Source organism: Trachurus japonicus, chromosome 23 (genome assembly GCF_045865225.1).
Source record: "Trachurus japonicus isolate A0001 chromosome 23, Traja_1.0".
NCBI lineage: Eukaryota > Metazoa > Chordata > Actinopteri > Carangiformes > Carangidae > Trachurus > Trachurus japonicus.
Window position 1 is genome coordinate 13,914,235 of NC_140929.1, and position 19,950 is coordinate 13,934,184.

Sequence of the window (19,950 nt, forward strand, 5' to 3'; positions counted from 1 at the left end):
ACACTCTCAGTGCGATCCAGCTGAGTGGGAGAAAAGTAAGAGAGTGAGTGAGAGTGAGTAAGAGAGAGAGAGAGAAAGAGAGAGAGAGAGAGAGAGTGGAGAAGCAGCCAGTCGTTCGTCCCTCACTCCAGGCTCTAAGTTTACAGGCAGCCAGGCAGGATTTTCTTGGCTTGGACGCAGCTCTCATGACAGGATTAGGAGCCGGGGACGCGGGACCAACCGGAGATCTGCAGGTCCTAGTGGACGAGCCTGAGCCAGATTCTCTCCCTGCACAGGTAAGGACTGAAACCTTCACATTGTACCACCACATGTGTCTATCTGCAAAAGATTCTGCATCTGAAGGCAACAGCAAACCCCCCAATTCTAGTGATAGTACAACATTGCATAGTCAGAAAGACTTTTTTGGCAACTACAGTTTGGCACCAGAGTTTAGCTCTTAGTGATAAAAACTGATTCCATGAAGGGTAGGGAAAAAAACACAGCATCTTATTTTAATCATGATCTGAAATTCTTACATTGTTGCATAATGCATAATAAAACCAACTCAAGGATGATCTCTGCCTCTTTAATTCATCTTTTCTTTTAAAAGATTTCCCCCAGAAGTGTGACTTTCCTTTCCTCTCAGGCTTTTCCTTTGTTCCTCAGACACTGGACACATGCAATGATACTGAATTCATAGACAAAGAATGAATGCAATGTGGCCATGCTGAACACTTACGATGCATTTTTCTGATTTTGTGAAGTCAGTTAGGCTGCTGGCAACAGAAAAGTTGAACATGTGTCCATTATGAAACATCCATTGAAGTGTCTACTCTGCACAAACACAAAGACTCACAAAGAAGAGGTGATATGAATGGATAAAGCTGAGTTTCTCAGAGTGGAGGAAGCATGTTTGCACAACATGCAATATCTCAGTTGGATTCTACTTTATGGAAGTAAAAAACAATGAATTTGCTGTATTCATTACATTTGAGCCGCATAATGGGGAGGAATTGCTGAAGTCAACTCTTTCTTTCTATTATGAAACTCCAATGTGAAGTTGCTCAACTTGTGCCAAGTTTACAGAGGGTCAGTGCAACCCCTCATTAATCTTGATTTCCCCTCTGAATTGGGCTTGTTTCTATTTTTAGATGCTGCTTTAATGCTTGTGTCATGTAACTGAGTGGAGGTCCGGTGCACTATAATTTAAAAGCACTGAGCACTGCCATGATGAGGGAGTCCTCCTGTGTACCTCAGTATAGGGAGAGTCAAGAACAGCACTTCTGACAGAGTGAGGGGTTAATTTACCCACTTGGACCCTCTTTGGACAGTAAGAAACTCTGGATAGCTGTGGCCAATACATGACTCATGCTCACTGAATACTTAGCCTCTTATGTGTTGTTAAAAAAGAAATAGGATTGAGAGATTTAGGTGTTACTTGTGTGATTTTGTCAGATGGATATGATTTTCAAAATTTGGAGAGTGAGGGTGGGATTAGGCGGCGACATTTATCGCACAACTGTTTCTACAATAAACTTTCTGGAGTCCATATGCATGTGTGTCTACAGCTGTGTGTACATCCACATGGGGAGTTACATGCCCCCGTGTAAGTTTCGGTAAAATTCCAGCCTCATGCAGTGAGGAGAGGGAGCAACGTGTGGTTTTACTCTGGAATCTTGTTCCGACCAAAAAAATAAGAAAAGAGAGAGAGAGAGAGAGAGAAAAAAAGCTTGTCTTGCAGGTTTACTCTGATTACAAACTGAGAGAGACCCTCTTATTTAGATTTCTGCTGTTTCAGCTGCAGCCCCAGTTAAGTTAAGTGGAACACTTTGTAGTAAGAGGTGGAAGAATCCTGTGTGTGTGTGTGTGTGTGTGAGTGTATGTGATACTGGTTGCCAGGGGAAGGCATTGTGTGTTAAACATCTCATGACGTTTTTTTAACTCCCTGAATCTAGTGAAGCAGACACTCAAGATGGATAGTTACAGTACAGGCGAGAATGGATAATTAAATGCAGTTCTATATTGCACAACATTAAAATAAACAGTTCCTCCAGCTCTTAATTTTTCTATACAACTGACACATTTCAGCCTTGCAGTAATCCCGTTTTTCCAGGGCTTTATGATGGAGCTTATCATTTCATAGAACATGATTGGATGCAGCCCAGAAACCGTGGGGAGAGACCACACCAAAGCCTGATAAGATCAGCTGAGCAGACAGAGGAGTTGCACGAACGCACAGATGCGTACACATGAGACACTGACCTCTTTCAGGGCGTGCAGCTGCTATTCCTGTGGTTTGTTTGGCCTCTGGGGAGTAGGTGAAAACACATTCTCATGGGAATAAGCCCACTATGAAGGAGCAACCACAAAGGCACACAGTTACACTACAGTTTCCATTGAACACCTCCTTTCAGAAGTTTGTTTTTCGTGAGTTCATCACCTCTCACACTGCCCATAAAAAACCCACACAAACTGTCATTTTCTGTTTCTACACTTTTTCTTTTCCTGTTCCCTCTGTTCCCTCTCGAAATGAACTTCTCTGGTTTCAATTAGGCTCTCAGGGATGTGTAAGGGCTCTCTCTCTTTCCCTCTCTCTAGTGCTTGCTCTCTACATACACAGTATATGTCTGTCACTGTCTCATCCTCTGGTGTCAGATTAAAGGTTTGCAGTTTGACTTTTTTCCTCCTCTTTCTCGTAGGTCCGTGCCATCATTTTTTCCTTACATCCTTTTTAGTCTCTTAGCTTCATGGTCGGGCTGTTACCTTTGGATACACACATACTCACACAGACACACTCATACACAAAGGAAACTCAGCCCAAGGGAAACAAAGTAAGGTCAGCTTACTAGGAGGACAGCTGCCAGAGAAAACTCGCCTATAAGCTCCTTGTTTCAACTCTGTCGTCTGGTTTTTCTGCAACAACTGACTGACTGATTGACTTACTGCCTTCTTCCCTACACATTTCTATGCATGCAACTTGGGGCTGAATGTTTTACATTCTTCTATTAGCAGCTCAGGAGAAAGGGGCTCGTTCTTGTTTTTGCAGCCTCCCCTGCTTGTTCTCACTTTTCTCTCTGTAACACAGTGGCCCTTGTGTTTCTGCACTGTGTTTCCTCTGGAGGTCTGAACTCTTTCCATCCCCTGCGGCCCGTCCAGTGTTATTGGAGCGTGAAGAGCCTCTGTGGGCTGGTAGTGCAGGAAGAGACTGTACAGCTTCGGGGCTTTGTGGGTGAGAGTGGCGTTGACATGGATAGGTGTGGAGAAAATTTAATAGGTAGATCTTGGTTATTCCTCATTCTGCAAGTCAAGTGTGTGGTGCCTTTTAAGTGTTTTTTTTTCAATGTTGATGTGTACAGTACATTGTAAGCCAGGAAAACATATTGTATGTTTTAGGCTGATTATGTAATGTCCCTGCAGTGGTGGGAAAAAAATGGGGATTCATGTCTTGCCACTGGATTGAGCCTTGGACCAGTCGGAGCCAAAACTTTACATAAAATATGTTTAATTTTCATGACTGGATGAAACAGAGAACAATTCACATTCAAATTTTCACAGACTCTACTGCATTGGTCCACTGTACTGTTGCCTTTATTCCTCAGAGCTTATTATGTTCTTCGATTAACAGAAACAGAGCTGTGTCACCTGAAACCAAACAAATCTGTCTCCCTTCTTTGCCAGGAGGAATTTCCCTTTAGCTGACATCATGATACTTTCTCTCCCATGCAACTTCAGCTTCTGACATTAATCTTGTCCTGAGCCTGGTTTTCTTCTCCATTCTGTGTTTCACTTTCTTTCCCTCCCCTGTGGTTTCCTTTTGCTGAAACATTACTTGGGAATGGTTTTCAAATTTGCAGGTTGCTTGCATCTGGATTTCTCTTAATCTCAGTCCTTTTCTTTCTTTTTCAGTCTTTTTCTTTCTTTTTCAGTCTTCTTCTTCTTCTCTCACCCCCTCTTCCTGACGTAGGTGGTACGGGATGATGTTCGAAGCTGTGTTTCCTCCGGTCTGCTGGGGCCAAATGGCCCATCTGAACCCACAGACAGTGGATAAAACATACACAGACACATACTGGCTCAGTGTGTGTGTCTTCTGTGTTTGTATCTCCATTCAATGTCCCTGCATCGGTGCCTGCAGTATGTGTTCCTCCCATTTGTTTACCTGCAGGGATATACTGTTACATACTATTTTGTATGTATTTCATTCACACATTTGCCCTTTGACCTCTGGTTCTTTGGTTTGGGTTATAATGTATATGGTGTGCCTTTGTAAGTGAGTCACTTTGGTTGATCTCTGACTGTCTCACATCAGATTACAACATATTGTGCACTAAGTGTGAGGATCAAAGAAAAAGCTGTTTTACGCATAAAAAAGCTGCTGTAGCAAAAAGAAACACGATATTCAGTTGGAGTCTGAGTTTTAAGTCTACACTTCCTATTACCAAAACAAATTCCACACAGACTAAAGCATTTATTCAGTGGTTTGTTTTGATTGAGAGCATGTTGGTGCTGAGTACTTGCTGTCCCTTCCCTGTCGAAAAAACTGACTCACTAAATTGTTTTGGTTTGAAAAACCATTCGAAAGATTTCAGGCAATCTACCAAATGATTTTTCCATTTGCTCAGCAAGTTTCAAGCACAATACAGTAAAGTGTCTGTTTGGTAACTGGGGTTTATCACAATTGATGACACAATTGCACTCACACAGTGTTGGAACAATTCTCCTGGCTTTGCTGGCAGTGCTGACTGATTGTGGTCACCCTGTAAACACCTCATGTGGTTGAAATGTGAAAAGTATTGAAAATTGAGCTGGGCATGGAAACGAAAAAATAAAATGTCTAATAATTAGGTCTAGCACCCAATAACATTTCTGTTAACAGGAGGTTAAGCTATGTTCTTGTTAGCATGCAGGAGCTAAACTATTTAAAATGTCAGCCTCACGTGGCACCACATAAAGGTTATGATTCATGGGATGATCTGTTTAACTGTTTTAGAGTCTGTTTCACTTGGTGTTCATTCAATAAAAATGTAATAATATCCTATGTCTTGTAAGCAATGAGCTAATCTCTGACTTTGAAATGATGGCGCTGGCTAGATGTATGACAGCTAACAGAAACTTCATGGTGTTTATACAAAGATAAATTACAGTTTTAAACCAAGATGTTACGTAACTGCACTGTGAAGCTTCGGCTACTGTAGGTGTCACAGTACTTTTAGCTAAATGCTAATGTTACAGGCTCACAATTGCAATGCAAAAATCATAGTTACTGTATGAAGATAGCCTACTATGTTTGGTGTGGTCTGATGTTGTGATAAGTTTGGATGGGTGTAAGATGAAAAATGAAGGTCCCCAATAGGGGCATGGGTGGATTTTATGGAAAGACATACTTGCTGAGATATTTCAGTCTGGACCAAAATAGTAGGCTAGACCAGTCAACTGACAGCCGATCCTCAGAGCCATTGGGGCCAAAAAGAAAAAAAAAACAATTCAAACGGGCCAAAGAGGACTTATAAAGTTAAGAATAACAACCACAACACTTGCTGTGGTTTTCTAACATTTATCCTGGACATGTAGGCTATTCCTCATCTGTAACTCACCTACAACAAAAAAGCCAGATCCTTCGAACAGCCTTGTTTTTCCAGTGTCCAAAATGAGACATGATGCTGCTGCCACATCATGTCCAGACCAAACTTGGTTCAGAGCAGATGACAGACAGTGGCAGCAATACCAAAAGTATTTAGAGCAGTGCCCCTGAGGAAATATCAGACTCAAACATGCTGGATGTTTATAGAGAGAGACAGCTATTCTTCAAGACTGCTTTGAGTTGGACTGACCAGAGTTAGCTGGGTTGGGAAATAATACTAGACTGGAGGGGCTAATTCAGGCTGGTACGGACATGAGGTGAACCACAGGGATGGGTTTTGGCCGAGCAGGGTATGTTATGGTCTCAGCTGGAATGTGTGTTTGGATACTACAGGCTGACCGTGGCTGTAGCTCTTTAATAGGAGCTGAACTTTTCCTGCTCGGTGATGTGGAAAAGATCTGAGAAGAACCAGCACTGGCCCTACTGATTTCATCAACCATCAGGGGAAGTGGAGTCATTGACTTGTTTTAGCAGTTACCTAAAACCTTAAATAGGCCTTAAATAAAACAGTGATCATCCCCCTTAATTTACTCAATCTTTGATTGTAATGGAAGAGGTCATAGAGTGTGCTACATCCTTCACTGAGCCTCTCAGCCTAGAAGCACCTGTGAGAGAGTTCAGATCAGCGCTCCCAAAGACAATAATTAAACCACCACACGGGGGAACGTCTTTTGGAAGAATGATGTTCATCCTTCAGTGTAGGTCCAGAAACTTGGGGAGTCTATGCCAAAAGACTTTGTGGAGGCAGTTAGTTTTTCCTTTAATTTGTCACCAGTACATTCCTAATATTTTCTACATTATGCGTATTTTTGGAGGATGTGGCCACTCTGCTCTAGAGAGTGTGTTTTCTCTGAACTGAATCTATAATTCTAGTCATATTAATGCTTTTTTCCCGCTGATGTGCACAGGACTATTGGTACAGCTGGATCACAGTGGTGTGGATCAATCACCTGTACCAGACCAAGTGACATAACCTGAGAGGATAGGTCTGGGTCTGCTCAAGATGCCGCTCCATGGTTTCCACCTCAGTCTAGTCTAGTCTATCCGTTTGGCCTGGCATGAGTCAGAACGTCTCTCATCATCTGTGTAATCATGAAACCCAGACATGAGAACATGTGTTAGCAGTTGATGCACAGAACTCAAGCATATGAACAGACAAACACATGAAAATATAGAGAGGAAAGACAGACACAGTAGTGCACACACTGACAGACGGAGATTGAAAGGACCTGTACCTTCAGTCTCTACTAGTGAACAGCTCAAGAAAAGTATATTACTGCAGTGGAGGGAATCAAAGTTTTGTGTTTGCTTCGTTGGTGCAGATTGATAGTCTGGACAGTTGAGGAGCACTCAATGGGCTGGAAAGATACATTCTCAGCTGTTTCTGTCTGTAGCTCGCTAACATGCCCAGTCTGTTATTCACAATGGAACAGCACCATCTGCATTGACAGGCTTGTTCCACTGTGTGAGAGACTGGGAGACTGTAAGGGGGCTGCGGTTTGGTACAGTTGGAATGAGTCTGTGTGCACATGTGTGTGTCTATGTGAGTGTGCACTGTTTCTTGGCAGAGCTGTGGGCCTTGCCTTTTTGCCTCTGATCACACAAGGGACCCTTGACTCACTTATTTTACCATACAACGTCGCGCACACACACCCACGCACACACACATATTCAAAAAAGCAGGAGCAGGGAGTCCAGAACAAGTGGTTGTGCAGCACAAAAAGTCAATCCCCATCATTATCATGTTATAAATTTTAATATTTCCAGTCTTGAACTTTTCATATTTGTGGCAAATGATAGTTTCACAGTTTGGCCGTTCAACTGGCAAGACAAGCCATAGTAAATCAGGATAGCATAGCCAGGTAGTGACTCCCACACAATTATGCAATATATTATGACACTTGTATAAATTCAATTCAATTCAATTCAATTTATTGTCCATGCATTCAGTTTGTATGTAGGCTATACAATAAAAAAAATACATTTCTAAAAATCATAAGGGAACCTATTAGGAATATTCCATATATTGATAATGACTAGCCCATGCAAATACTGTACATATGTTTATGTTTAGGCTTATGCTTGCTTGTATTGTAGACAAATGTTACATATCCATCTCAGCATACATACATTAAATATATCATTGATTTGATATATTGTAAACATATATGGCTGCAACATCTTAAATGATATTTTCATATAACCAGAGGATGTATTCAACCAGTGAGTAGTTATTTTAGCACAAAAAGGAAACAACTAGGAGGTTATGAGCAGCATTGTTTCTGGGTGAGATCACATACCCAAACTTTGACTGTGTCTCAACCAAAGTGATATCAGGCTATGGGTGAGGTCAGGACAAGTTTAAATCAAAACCAAAACACATGTGGATTAAGGCAACCCTGAATGTTAAATACAGTACTTCACATTTCAGATGTGTGTTTTTTTCTGCAAACATACACACCCAAATGTAAACAACCTGCAGGTGGATGCATGTTTAAGAAGAAGTAATCAATGCTGCCATTTAACAAGAAGAGCGCCACAGAGAATTGGCAACATGTGAAGAGAGGAAGAAGAGACAAAGAGGGATGGAACGTGAACAGCAATACGATCAGGAGAAAGAAAGGTATAAGGCGTGTTTAGAAAGATGGCCAGGAGACAGGCGGAGAGAAACGTCTGTGTCTGGTTCGCTGACAGTAGAAAAAACCCCAGAAAGAAAACAGCGCTTTACTACATCCACGTTTTAACCCCTAAGATGTTAACATGTAACAAATGTCTGCCTTTCTTTCCCTCAAAGCCTCCTTTTCCTGTTTCCTCCTCCCTCTGCTCGCCTCTATCCTCTCGCTCTACCTCTCCACTAACTCTTTCAACATGTGCAGTGTTTCCATTTCAGTTGTCAGCACATCTCCATATGCAAACAAGATTCAGTTGTAAAGTGATGCTGATTCGTTGAATTGCTGATAACTCCTTCTTTTCAAAATGTTGTTTTTATGGTTTAAATGTGCATCATTTCTATTGCTGACCAATTTTCACATTTGTTTACCTTTTAACCGTTCAGTGAAAGGGATTGTCCTTATTAGACTGAACAGGGATGAACCTCAGAGCTTCAAAGGTATGCTAGAGTTTGTGCTTTGCTCATGGCCGTCTCTGTTTTTCCTTTGTTTTTCTTTTCACACACAGCTGTGACCGGCTCCCCGTGTCCTGTCACATCAAAATCATCCCACAACAACCTCCCAAGGTCGACCCGATTACCAAGAGGCCTCCCTTCCTCCTCTCTTGTCTCCCATCATGCGTCTCCTCGCCGCCCTTCTCCTCTTCCTGCTCCTCCGGTCAGCCGAGCCCCGGAGAGGCCCTCGGTCGGGGGCCGCGGAGAGGGGCGCCAGGGGCCGCGTGCGAGGCAGAGGCAGGGCGGGTGTCATGAGGCGCCAAACTCACGAGTGTAAGGAATACATGGAGGCAGGGGAGAAGTACCTGGACTGTCAGGACCGGCAGCTCACCAACGTTATGCCGGACTGGCCTAAAGACATTCACCACCTGTTGCTGGCAAGAAATAAGATTCAGGTACAAACAAACAGTTTGCACTTGCATAGTGTAAATAAGAAGAGATGAGACGCAGACCACCTGCCCCAGTTGGATATAAGACGCTGCTAACGGTTTAACAGATTCTGAGAATGTCGAGTGGCGTTTTATATAACAGTTAGTGTCTCAGGCTTCTTACTCTACACATAAACCCAGCCAGGTTGTTGATACCACGAGCATCTGTGCACCATTCATTTGGTCCTGAGATCAAAGACACACTTTTCCACCACTTGTGTGTGTGTGTGTGTAGGTCTCTGCATGTCTGAGTGCACACACAGGATGTGTGTCACAGGTGTCGACAGGAACGAAGCCAAATGCTTTGCCAGCGAATGAGGACGAATGAGTTCTAAACACTGATCAAACCCGTAAAAAATTAGCTTAATTAAATTTTACTCTCACTCCGAATAAATGAGTAGTGAGGGAAAGAATGAACAAAGAGGGTTTGGTTCTGTTTTTAGCTTGGCAATATGTTTTGAGACTATTTGTAAAGTGTACTTAAAGCTGCAACATATGCATACCTGTTTAGAACCAATAGGTAAAATGACTGTGTAATTTGATAGCTTATTGTGACAAATGTATAGAGAAACATCAGTTCATCTCAGTTTCACAAAGCATTAAAAAAAGAAAGAAAATTCAACTCAGACGACTTGCAGGACAGCAAACAGCTGGCAGACAAAGTTGGCCACCAGCTGGAGAACAGAGTGGCGTACTTAAGAGCTAAAGAGCTAAATATTAGAATTGTTACAACAATGTTTGTTTTCACTAAAAGCTATTCATGCTGGCCAGATAGCATGCTGATTGCACGGTAATTACCTCAGAAATCCACTCAGTAGTTAAGATAGCTTTTCATCACTGGAAGCCACTATTTAGTTCACTCCATTAGCTGAATACTGAAAGAACCATTGAATCAAAGAATGGACTACTCACACAATCAGAACAAAATTGAAATACACCTAACACAGATGTAGCCTAATAATGTCATCCATTATGTTTCTCTATGGGTTAAAAAGTGATTAAAAAATCTTATAGACCAGCCAGACCCTGTCGTTTCAGCAAGAGTTACTGATTTAAGATGTTTTAAGCTGTGGACTAATACACATTTGATGCACAGTGTTTTCAAACAGGACAGTAGTCAATTTAAATTATAGTCCCCATATTCATCATAAAAAAGCAGTATGTTTGCCAGTGCAACATTGTAGCTCAGTGACAGTTGTTGGACAGCGATGGAGCTCTGTGACTCAGAGGAACAGGCTGTGTGAGGTTTTGGGTACAGAGAGCTATTGGTGGGATCAATTCAGTGTTAGTTTTGGAGGACAAGTATTTATGTTAACCGTACTTTTCCTGTTATTACAGCAAAGACAAAACACAAAATTGCAACAAAACCACAAAAACCAACAGTCCACGTCTCTCTGTTTAGGTTTTGAGGGACAACATGTTCTCCCAGTTCACCCAACTGAAGAGCCTGGACCTCCAGCAGAACGACATCTCCATGGTGGAGGACGGAGCGTTCAACGGCCTCTCCCAGCTCACCACCCTGCTCCTCCAGCACAACGGACTGAGAACGGCCTCCGAGGAAATCCTGCTCCCTCTGCCCCGCCTCACCTACCTCCGTCTCTACGACAACCCCTGGAGCTGCCAGTGCTCACTGGACAGCCTGGTCAGGAAGTTGCAGGTACCCAGCAGCCGCAACTTGGGCAACTTCGCCAAGTGCGCAGAGCCTCATTCACTGACGGGCCAGAAGCTGAAGAAGCTGAACGTGGACTCGCTGTGTGTGGACCAGGAGGGCAGCAGGCCGGGACCGGGCGGACAACCAAGGCCTCCACCGATCCAAGTGAAGCCTGAGGCCACATCTATGTGCCACACCTACATGTTCCCTAAACCTCTGCTGGACTGCAGCAGTAAAGGTAAGATAATCTCAACTTCTAGTAGTTCACTGTTAATGCAGTAGGCCATGCTTTGGTCAAGGCTGAAATATGATATTTGATGGATTGCTGTGAAATTTTGTACAGACATTCGTGGTTACCAGAGGTTGGACCCCTCTGACTTTACTGACACTTTTGGCTTTAGTGGAATATCTCAAGCAGTATCTGAACTATTGGATGAACTGCTATGGAATCTGGTGCAGAAAATGTTTTTAGTCTTTAGTCCAGTAGCTATTATGTCCACAGGGATTGGCTCATGGTGTGCTATTTATTTGACGACCACAATGTTTGACAGAAGTAACAAACTGACTGCCCTGGCAGTGGAACGTCTTGTATAAAAGGTGCAATTGTTAGGCTTGCACAGCGCTCACCGGTTGTGACTTAGGCTTGCATATACAGTGAAATTGGCCATGAGAATTTCTCTCGCTGTGCAGTGTTTTGGGTACAACCAAGCTGAGTAAGCAGATTTATGTTTCTTCATTAAGTTTGCCACATGGAGCGTCTGAACCACTTAGGAGCAGACTTTGCGGTCTTCTGTTTTCTCCTTTCAAAGTGGCACATGGTGTCTTTTGGTTCCAAGGTGAAATATAGGCCTATATGTGAGGACAACTTTCTCCTCACACAGGCACTTTTGTTTAGCAGCGTTGCGATCCTGTGTGGTCTGTTGCACACTCCTCCGACTTCTATTGTGTTTCATTCTAATTTGAATCATACATTGACTGATGTTTTGCAGATTTGTGTTCTCCAACAGATCTTAGGAGACAAGGACAACCACCAGCATCTCAATCTGGTTGTGTTTTTAGTTTTGTTTTATCACTGACTCAGCATAGAATTCTGCAGAAAACAGGCACTAGTCAGAAGAAAGGGAGAAGATGAAGGAGGGCAAAGGTTTCTCCAACTGTTTTTCAGCTCCTCCGGTTTTCACATCTGGTTTTCTCTGTGTAAAATGCCACTTCCAGGCTGCTACCATAGTGTAAGATCTCTGGGGCTCCATAAACATTTGGTCTTTTGTTTCGCTGTTGTAATTCAAAAGAGGCAGAGATGACAATTCCTGAATGTTGCTGAGTTCACGCATCCTTGCTTTTATGTGGGCTCTTTATACTTCCATTGCTCTCTCATCTTCTCCCTCTCATCCCCCTCTTTATCCCTTTGTACTCTTCAGAAGAACTAAAAGAACAATTCCTCTGAAATGCATCTGCTCTCAACACCCAACACTGAAAGATTGCCTGTGTGCATGATCAAGAAATGAGCTCCCAGATTTACATGAGGAACTTGAATGCATCTATAAATGGAAGAGCTAAATGCTCTTCAGAGAAAGCCATCTTTCACAGAGAATCGACAAGCCAAAGCCACACAAGGCAGCATCTGTGTTGCGCAAATGCTCGAGGAAGCTTTTCGCATATTTTCCTAATTTTTTTTTTTTCTACTGTAGGACTTTTGAATCGATTCTTTATCTGAAGCACTCTAAGGTTTCTCTGTTTTGCTCACAGGCTGCTTCTCTCATCCATCTCTCCACGTCATCCGATAATAACTCTCTCCATCCTGCTGCCTGTACGAAACCATGCCTCGCCATGAAAGCAATTGTGTGGTGTGTTGACGTGTGATTGTTGCTTAATTTATTACAGCTGCTGAGCATGGCATTCTGCACTTTTCATTTACGAGAACACCCATGTAGTTCTACTGTAAAGCGATTCAGTTGAAGATTAGTGTCTTTTAATTTCGTTGTTTTCACTGTGATGAATTTCCAGCATTACTGTTTTCCTTAGCTGCATTGGTTGTGTTAGCTGTCAATCACAGTGAAATCTGATCATAGGTGGATTATGATAATAATTTCACATTATGCTTTCTCCAGCTCCCTCTGTCAGTTCAGTGATCTAAAACACTTACAGATGCGAGCAGAGTTTGGTATCCTGTAGTATGACATGGCCTAAAGAACTCTTAGCCAACTAATGATTATATAATCAAAAACATCTTTAGGTTGACTCTTGTTGCTAGATATTTCTCAAGACCCCCTGCCTCTCTGACATCACAAGAATGAGTGCGTTATTGTTCTTGCAATGCTCCAAAATAAATTACCTTTCCATCCCACAAGAGAAAGCAACTGATTAGGGTCTCACAAAACATTTATTTTCTGTCTGCTCGTTACTGACACGCACCTTAAGCCCCCTGTGCAATATGTCTGTACCATGTTGCTTCCAAGTTCTCATTAAATTCAGTTCAAACTGTACTCCTGTTGGAAAAAGTCTAGTAGTTTGTGATGTTGTGGCAATGATTTGATTTTGCACAATTTTAATGGGGAATTTAATAATGTGAACACAATTTAAACTAAAATAATAAAGCTCATAAAACTATGGCTACAGTTTAACATGACTAATATTGTTTTTGAAGGTGCCCTGTGGAGAATTTACACAATGAAGCAATGTTTTAATGACACATGACAAAGCTGTGAAGAAGAAAGTGGAGTAGAGTGAATTCCCTGCAAACAAATCTGGACAGAATGAAATGACCAAAACCAGTTGACATGCTGTTGAACCTAGATCTTTAGGATCTCTATCAAGCTGGGTCCCAGACTGTGCAGGTGCTCAAGGTTTGCAGGAACACACCATAACGCAGCTGCAGTCGTGACAGCTTTCCATTTTAATTTTCAGCCAGACACAGCCATTCTAACTAATTAAATGTCAGACTGACAATAATCTAAAATACAATGCTTAACTGAAAAAATTGGGGAGAGGGTGAAGTGTCAGGAAGTGGAACAAATGTGGAACATGGTTTTCTTTCATGGGAATGAAAAGCAAACAGGCAGCAAGGAAGAGAAAAACCAAAGCAGAATGGAAACATACTGTCTCGGTCCATGAAGCCTATACTTTCTTCTTGTTGATCTCTTCCCTCTTGTTTTTCTCCCCAGTCTCCATGTCTCCCTTCTTCTGGTTTAAGGACTGCTACTCTGAGGTGAACCACAGCAGATTTCAGGCTCCACATCATGCTCACTGGAGATCAGTGTGATACAGAGTGGTCAGAGTTAATAGGGAGGTCTTGAGGCTCTGTTTCTCAAGGATGGAATGTGGATTTAGGAGTTTGTGGTAGTATCAAAATATGCCTTCAAATTACTTCTGTGTAAGTCCCCTATGTCCAACGGAGACATCGTTCAACCCTTAAATTGTATTTATCCTGGATTGGTTCATAGTGAAGCTTATAATTGTGAATTTCTCTGACTGACTGAGTGACGGTACTTCCACCATTGCTCAGTGCAGTGCCATAAAGGTGACATGAAAAGAAGTGACATTGGCTCAAGAAGAGTTACAAAAATGGAAATCTTAATATTTTAAAACGGTATCGTTAGCGAGTTTAAAGAAAATGTAATGTTAACGTTCATAGAATTACTAAATAAAGACCCCTCATTCTACGAGATATTTTAGTGTAAAATTTCTCCACACAATTGTGTTGCCCAGAAACCCAGCTACAGGGTGGTTTTGTTATGGCCTAGTTTAAGACTTGGCTTTCAAGGCTATGCTCATAAGGTCAAGAAATCACAGGTTTCAGAAGTACCACAAATCCTCCATATAAACTTCAGGCCATTTGAGCAGGCAGCTGAAAAGTGACTCATGTTCTGTATATGGTGAGTTGGCTGCTGCCCAGGCACACACACACACACACACACACACACACACACCTACACACACACACACCCATTATATTATGTCAGGCTTTCTCCCTGGACGTCTCAGTGTACAGACGGTGGGCAGTTAGTCAGCAGAAAACATCTATCTGCCATAATGTCATTTGAGCAAGAGGCAGAAGTAGAGAGCATGAATGAAAAAGAGTAAAATACAGTATCAAACATCACTCTCTACAACAGGAGGATTAGGCTGCAGACGCCAAGAAGTTTTCCGGCAGTGGTTTGTGTCTTCTCTTCTCTAGAAATTGTACTGAGACTTTTCCAAAGAGATTTTTCAGTCCGAGGCAAAGAGGTCACTGAAGTACCTTGGGAACAGGCTGCGAGTTACTGAGACTTTCCACTGAACCCAGTTATTATGCTAGGTGGTTGTCTCTACTGTCAAGCCAAGTGATTGGGATTTAGATGCAGGCTATTTAAGTTGGATGACAAAACATTGATTAAGTATACATTTTAGTGGCTCTGTTATTTATTCATCGGGGTGGGCTGACTAAAATTTGCGTGCAAAAAACATTTTTTCTTTTGCACTTTTATATTTGTTTGTATTAACAAGTATAAAGGTGCTTGTGAAAACACCTTTGTAAAGAACAGATCGAACCTTTAATCACTTTCTTGGCAGGAGTTAGGCGGGATAATACTGCTAACAGCTGATTAGCTTAGCTTACTTTACTTAAACCTTTATTTATAACTCAGGACCCATTGAAGGAGACCCTCATGTTCAGCTTATCTTAGTAGTGGAAGTAGTGGAAGGCACTTTGCTCTGGAAGAGTTTCCTTAGAACACCTCCTCAGCAGCTGTCCAAAGGCCCTGGCTGATGGCCGCTATCGCTGGCGCCACAACCAGGTGCTCAAAGCAGTTGCTGAGAGTAGCCTCAGCCATCAGCACCAGCAAACACCATCATGCTCCAAAGACAGTCCCCTTCATCAAGATTGGAGAGAAACCTTGGGGTACAGCCACAGACAACAACAGGCCTCCTCCACACAGCCCCCGATTGGCAGCTGCAGGTTGACCTGGGAAAACAGCTGAGGTTCCCCCCAGCACATCAACATCAACATCCCTCCAACCAGACATGATAAAAACATCTGAGGCTTCACAACATCTGATCATGTTGGAACTTCGCGCCCTGGGAAGAGCGGATCGAGGAAGCCAACGAGAGGAAACTGGAGAAGTACCAGGAACTGGTGTAGGAGTGCAGAGGCAGGGGTTGGAGGACATTCTACGAGCCTGTAAGTCGACTACAGAGGCTTTGCAAGAAGAGGTCCGTCCAGTCTGCTAGTGAAACCACAGAGAAAGTCACAAGGTGGCTGTGGATTACGTAAGAGGGCTGATCCGTGGGATGCTACTGGGATGCAAGTCGATCACCCCCGGCTGGGTCGCCTTGTCGAGGGTGTCTGTTGCGAGACCCGAAACACCCTATGACCCCAGGAAACAACACTGATGATGCGTCCCAGTGCATCCAGGAGATGTTTCTTCTGGAAGCAAGGGGGGAAACACCTGGCTCTGTCATCAAATGCAGCAACTTAATGATCACTGTTTATTTATCTAATAAATGTAGCCTACCTCGATCCTTAGGGTTAGGGGGTTGGGATTTGTGATGTATTTCAAATCCTTCAGTCAAAGCTAAGCTGCTAATTTGCTTAGGTACTGTACATACAGTAGCCTATATATCCACTTTCGCAGTGAGTTATAGCAGGAAACTGCATTCTCTTTTAGTGTAGCTCCGTTAAACTCCGTTGACCATCAGCATGAGGGAGTGCATGTCGCTGTAATACTGTAATAGTGATATCACATATACAAAGATGTCAGCATGTTTAGAAAAGGCTTTACCTCTGCCTCTATATCTTCTGCGGGAATGATGACAGAGATTTATGTATATTAGCCTACATAAAGCCTAAACATAACTCACATGCAAAATTCAGAGTCTGCAAACTCACAGGAACTAGACAGATTATTGAACTTATCTTGTAGATCCCAACCATGTGCTTTTCCTTCAACATATGTACAGTATATAGGATATTCTCACCCATAAATATACTGTACACCCTTCTGTCCTTCTTTGAAAACCATTATACCTCTTGTCTTACATGCAGTTTAGCAGCTGAAGTGCAAGTAACCTCATATGAAATATGGTTAAACTGATATAGGTCCATGTTAACCCTTTGATGCACAACATGGGTCTAAATAGACCCGAGTGAGTTTTTTTGTGCTATATCTTTGCGAAAAATTTATTTCATCATATAGAATTCCAGGTATTCCTCAATTAACTTGTTTTTGATCATAATACATCCTTATTTTATTTTTTACTTTTTCACTTTTTTAATAAAAACACATTTTGTATCACTACCCCTCTAATGCACAACATGGGTCTAAAATGACCCACATTCATTTCCAATGTGATTTCATGCTGAGTGATAGTTTCTTTGCTGTAACTTTTGAAATCTATCTATTTTATGATTGAATGTTCCAAGTATTATTTAATATCTTGTTTTTTATTAGTGGGGTCATTATTTCCATTTTTCATTTCTAACTTGTGAACAAAAATGAAGAAAAATGTCTCAGTGAGTGGACCGGTTGAAAAAACAAGTATAGCAAGAATACTTTAATTTTAGCATTCCCTCACTATCTATACCAACAACAGACCATTGTTTCCTTGATTACAATAAGGACTAGTCATTACTTGTCCTTTTCCCCCATTAATAGCTCTGTTGACATATTCTACTGTGGTCAACAGCTAGCCATAGTTTATTCTATCTGAGTAGGCTATTTCAATGTTATATCTTTGAAATCACTGCACAGTATTTATCATTTTCTTCAGTAAATATTCTTTTTTAAGCACATATAATCATATTTACTTGTTTTACAATTATTCCAATTTACCTAAAGAAACATTTGATGACTCATTAAAGATAACTGTGCATAATTGATAAGGTTTTAGTTACCTTGAATAAGTAGCTACATTACTTGTCATAAAGGGAAATACCTTAATATTAGCAAATTAGCTAACTGTTAACATGATGACATGTTCACCCACATTCATTTTCCATGTGAATTCATGCTGGGTGAGTGTTTCTTTGTGGTATCTTTTAAAATCAATATATTTTATGATTGAATCCTCCAAGTGTCATTTGAATATCTTGTTTTTAATTAGTACAGGGTGTTATTTCCATTTTTACTTTCTTATTTTATGAACAAATAGACAAAAAGTCTCAGAGAGTGGACCAGTTAGCTAGCTAGCAGTTGACATTTCTACATTAACTGGTCCACTCTCTGAGACTTTTTGTCTATTTGTTCATAAAATAAGAAAGTAAAAATGGAAATAACACCCTGTACTAATTAAAAACAAGATATTCAAATGACACTTGGAGGATTCAATCATAAAATATATTGATTTTAAAAGATACCACAAAGAAACACTCACCCAGCATGAATTCACATGGAAAATGAATGCGGGTCATTTTAGACCCATGTTGCGCATTAGAGGGGGTGTGCATATGTTGTGCATCAAAGGGTTAAATATTAATATAAAGCCATAGCTGCCTATTTGCCACCATGCAGCTCATGTAGTGCCTAAAATGGTTACGAAAACGCTTGACACGACTCCTCCTGTCAAGTGTGGGGAGTGGGTCTGACTCCAAACCACAAAATTCACTGCACTACGCAGCAGCTGACCCCAGAGTAATCATGTCAACACTGTAAAAATCAGAATTAACTGCTTCCTTCTCTACTGTCCAAACAGTACAAAACACACAACTCCACCTGGTCCAGACTGATCCAGTATGCTGGCTCTAATGAAATATACTTGCAGATGGAGTGTATATTTCAGCTTTTTGCTAAAATCAGAATAAATGATAGCACCACTGGAAGACATTTCATGGAATAAATGGTAGGAGAAAGGAGGAAAAACAACCAGACTAATGACTTTTTTTCCTAACTCTGAACGTATGTGTTCACATACATCATCAGTAGTACTAACCCATATCCTAAGGAGTGGGAAATATACTGTAGACACATTCACATGAATGCCCCGCACAGCTGCAGTACTAAATCACTCTATTTAAACTATGTTAATGTTACTGCACTGTGACATCCATATGTTACACTAATGCATCGCCTTCATGTGTTTTAAGTATAAATGGGACCTCCATAGGAAGCTTTAGCAACTGAGTGGCTCAGTTACTGCAGCAAATACGACTAGCCTGGCATTTTGAGGTGAAGCAGGTGATTTAGACCGCGAAGAATAAATGATGAAATCCACCAAAAATGTAAGAGCTAATGGTCTGGATTAAATTGAGGTAGTAATGAAGCACAAAGCATTTTTGTTTTGACAGAAAAATCCAAGAGGGACAGATGTTCAAATGTGCTCCAAACTAATGACTCCAGCAGATTCAGATAAAAAAAAAAAAACCCAGTCCAAGACCAGTGATGACTGAATGACTCTCACTTTTCCTGACATGTTCACTCTCACTCTCTCTCTCTCTCTTGCTCTTTCTGCACGCTTCTTCTTCATTCAGCAGTGCACTCTGTAGGGACACACAGCAGATGTTGAAGTAGGAAAGAGCTTAACACTTTATCTAAAAGATTTGCTCTATTAAAAATAACAAGATAACCCTGATAAAACATCTGAGTCGAAACATTTAGCCCAAGGAAGCAACTGAGCACATTGCAAATCAAGCTAATGAACAAGATAACGGCTTCTTCCTTATTTACCCAGAGGACACGTACTATAGACACTTATCCTGTTTTAACAGTCCCGCTGTCTCTGTTGAACACACAGGATATTATCAACATTCGTCTGTAAAACACACCACAGACCACAGATGTATCTCTCTTGGCCGGAGATGTTGTTTTTTGGCTCAAAAAAAAAAAAAAAAAAAATTGAAGTCTGTCATGATTTCTCAAAAGGATCAAAAGGAAGCCTGGGAATTTGAGTGTGATGTTTGTGCCAGCATTTTTTCCCAGCTTTGCCTCAAATGAAAATCTATTTGGACAAAGTTGCAGACACATGTACACCTAAGGCAGGATGGGATTCCCTTTGGACTTCACAGAAGAAAGTTCTCACTGCAGAGGACTGAAGGCTTGTAATGTAGAGCGCAACAGTCTCCAAAGTCTGTTCCTGTGTTGGGCTTCGGGGGTTAGGTTTCAGCTTCTGCCTGCAGCACATC

General features: G+C 41.6%; 1 protein-coding gene across 1 annotated transcript in view; it reads left to right on the forward strand.

Moving 5' to 3' along the window:
- Positions 1 to 19,950, forward strand: part of lrrc17 (leucine rich repeat containing 17) — a 26,320-nt gene continuing 6,370 nt past the window's right edge. Inside the window, exons 1-3 of the mRNA XM_085768968.1 lie at positions 1 to 275; positions 8,795 to 9,175; positions 10,611 to 11,097. Coding sequence (XP_085625094.1) covers positions 8,903 to 9,175; positions 10,611 to 11,097 — 760 coding nt within the window. The 5' untranslated portion in view covers positions 1 to 275; positions 8,795 to 8,902. The remainder of the gene's footprint in view (positions 276 to 8,794; positions 9,176 to 10,610; positions 11,098 to 19,950) is intronic.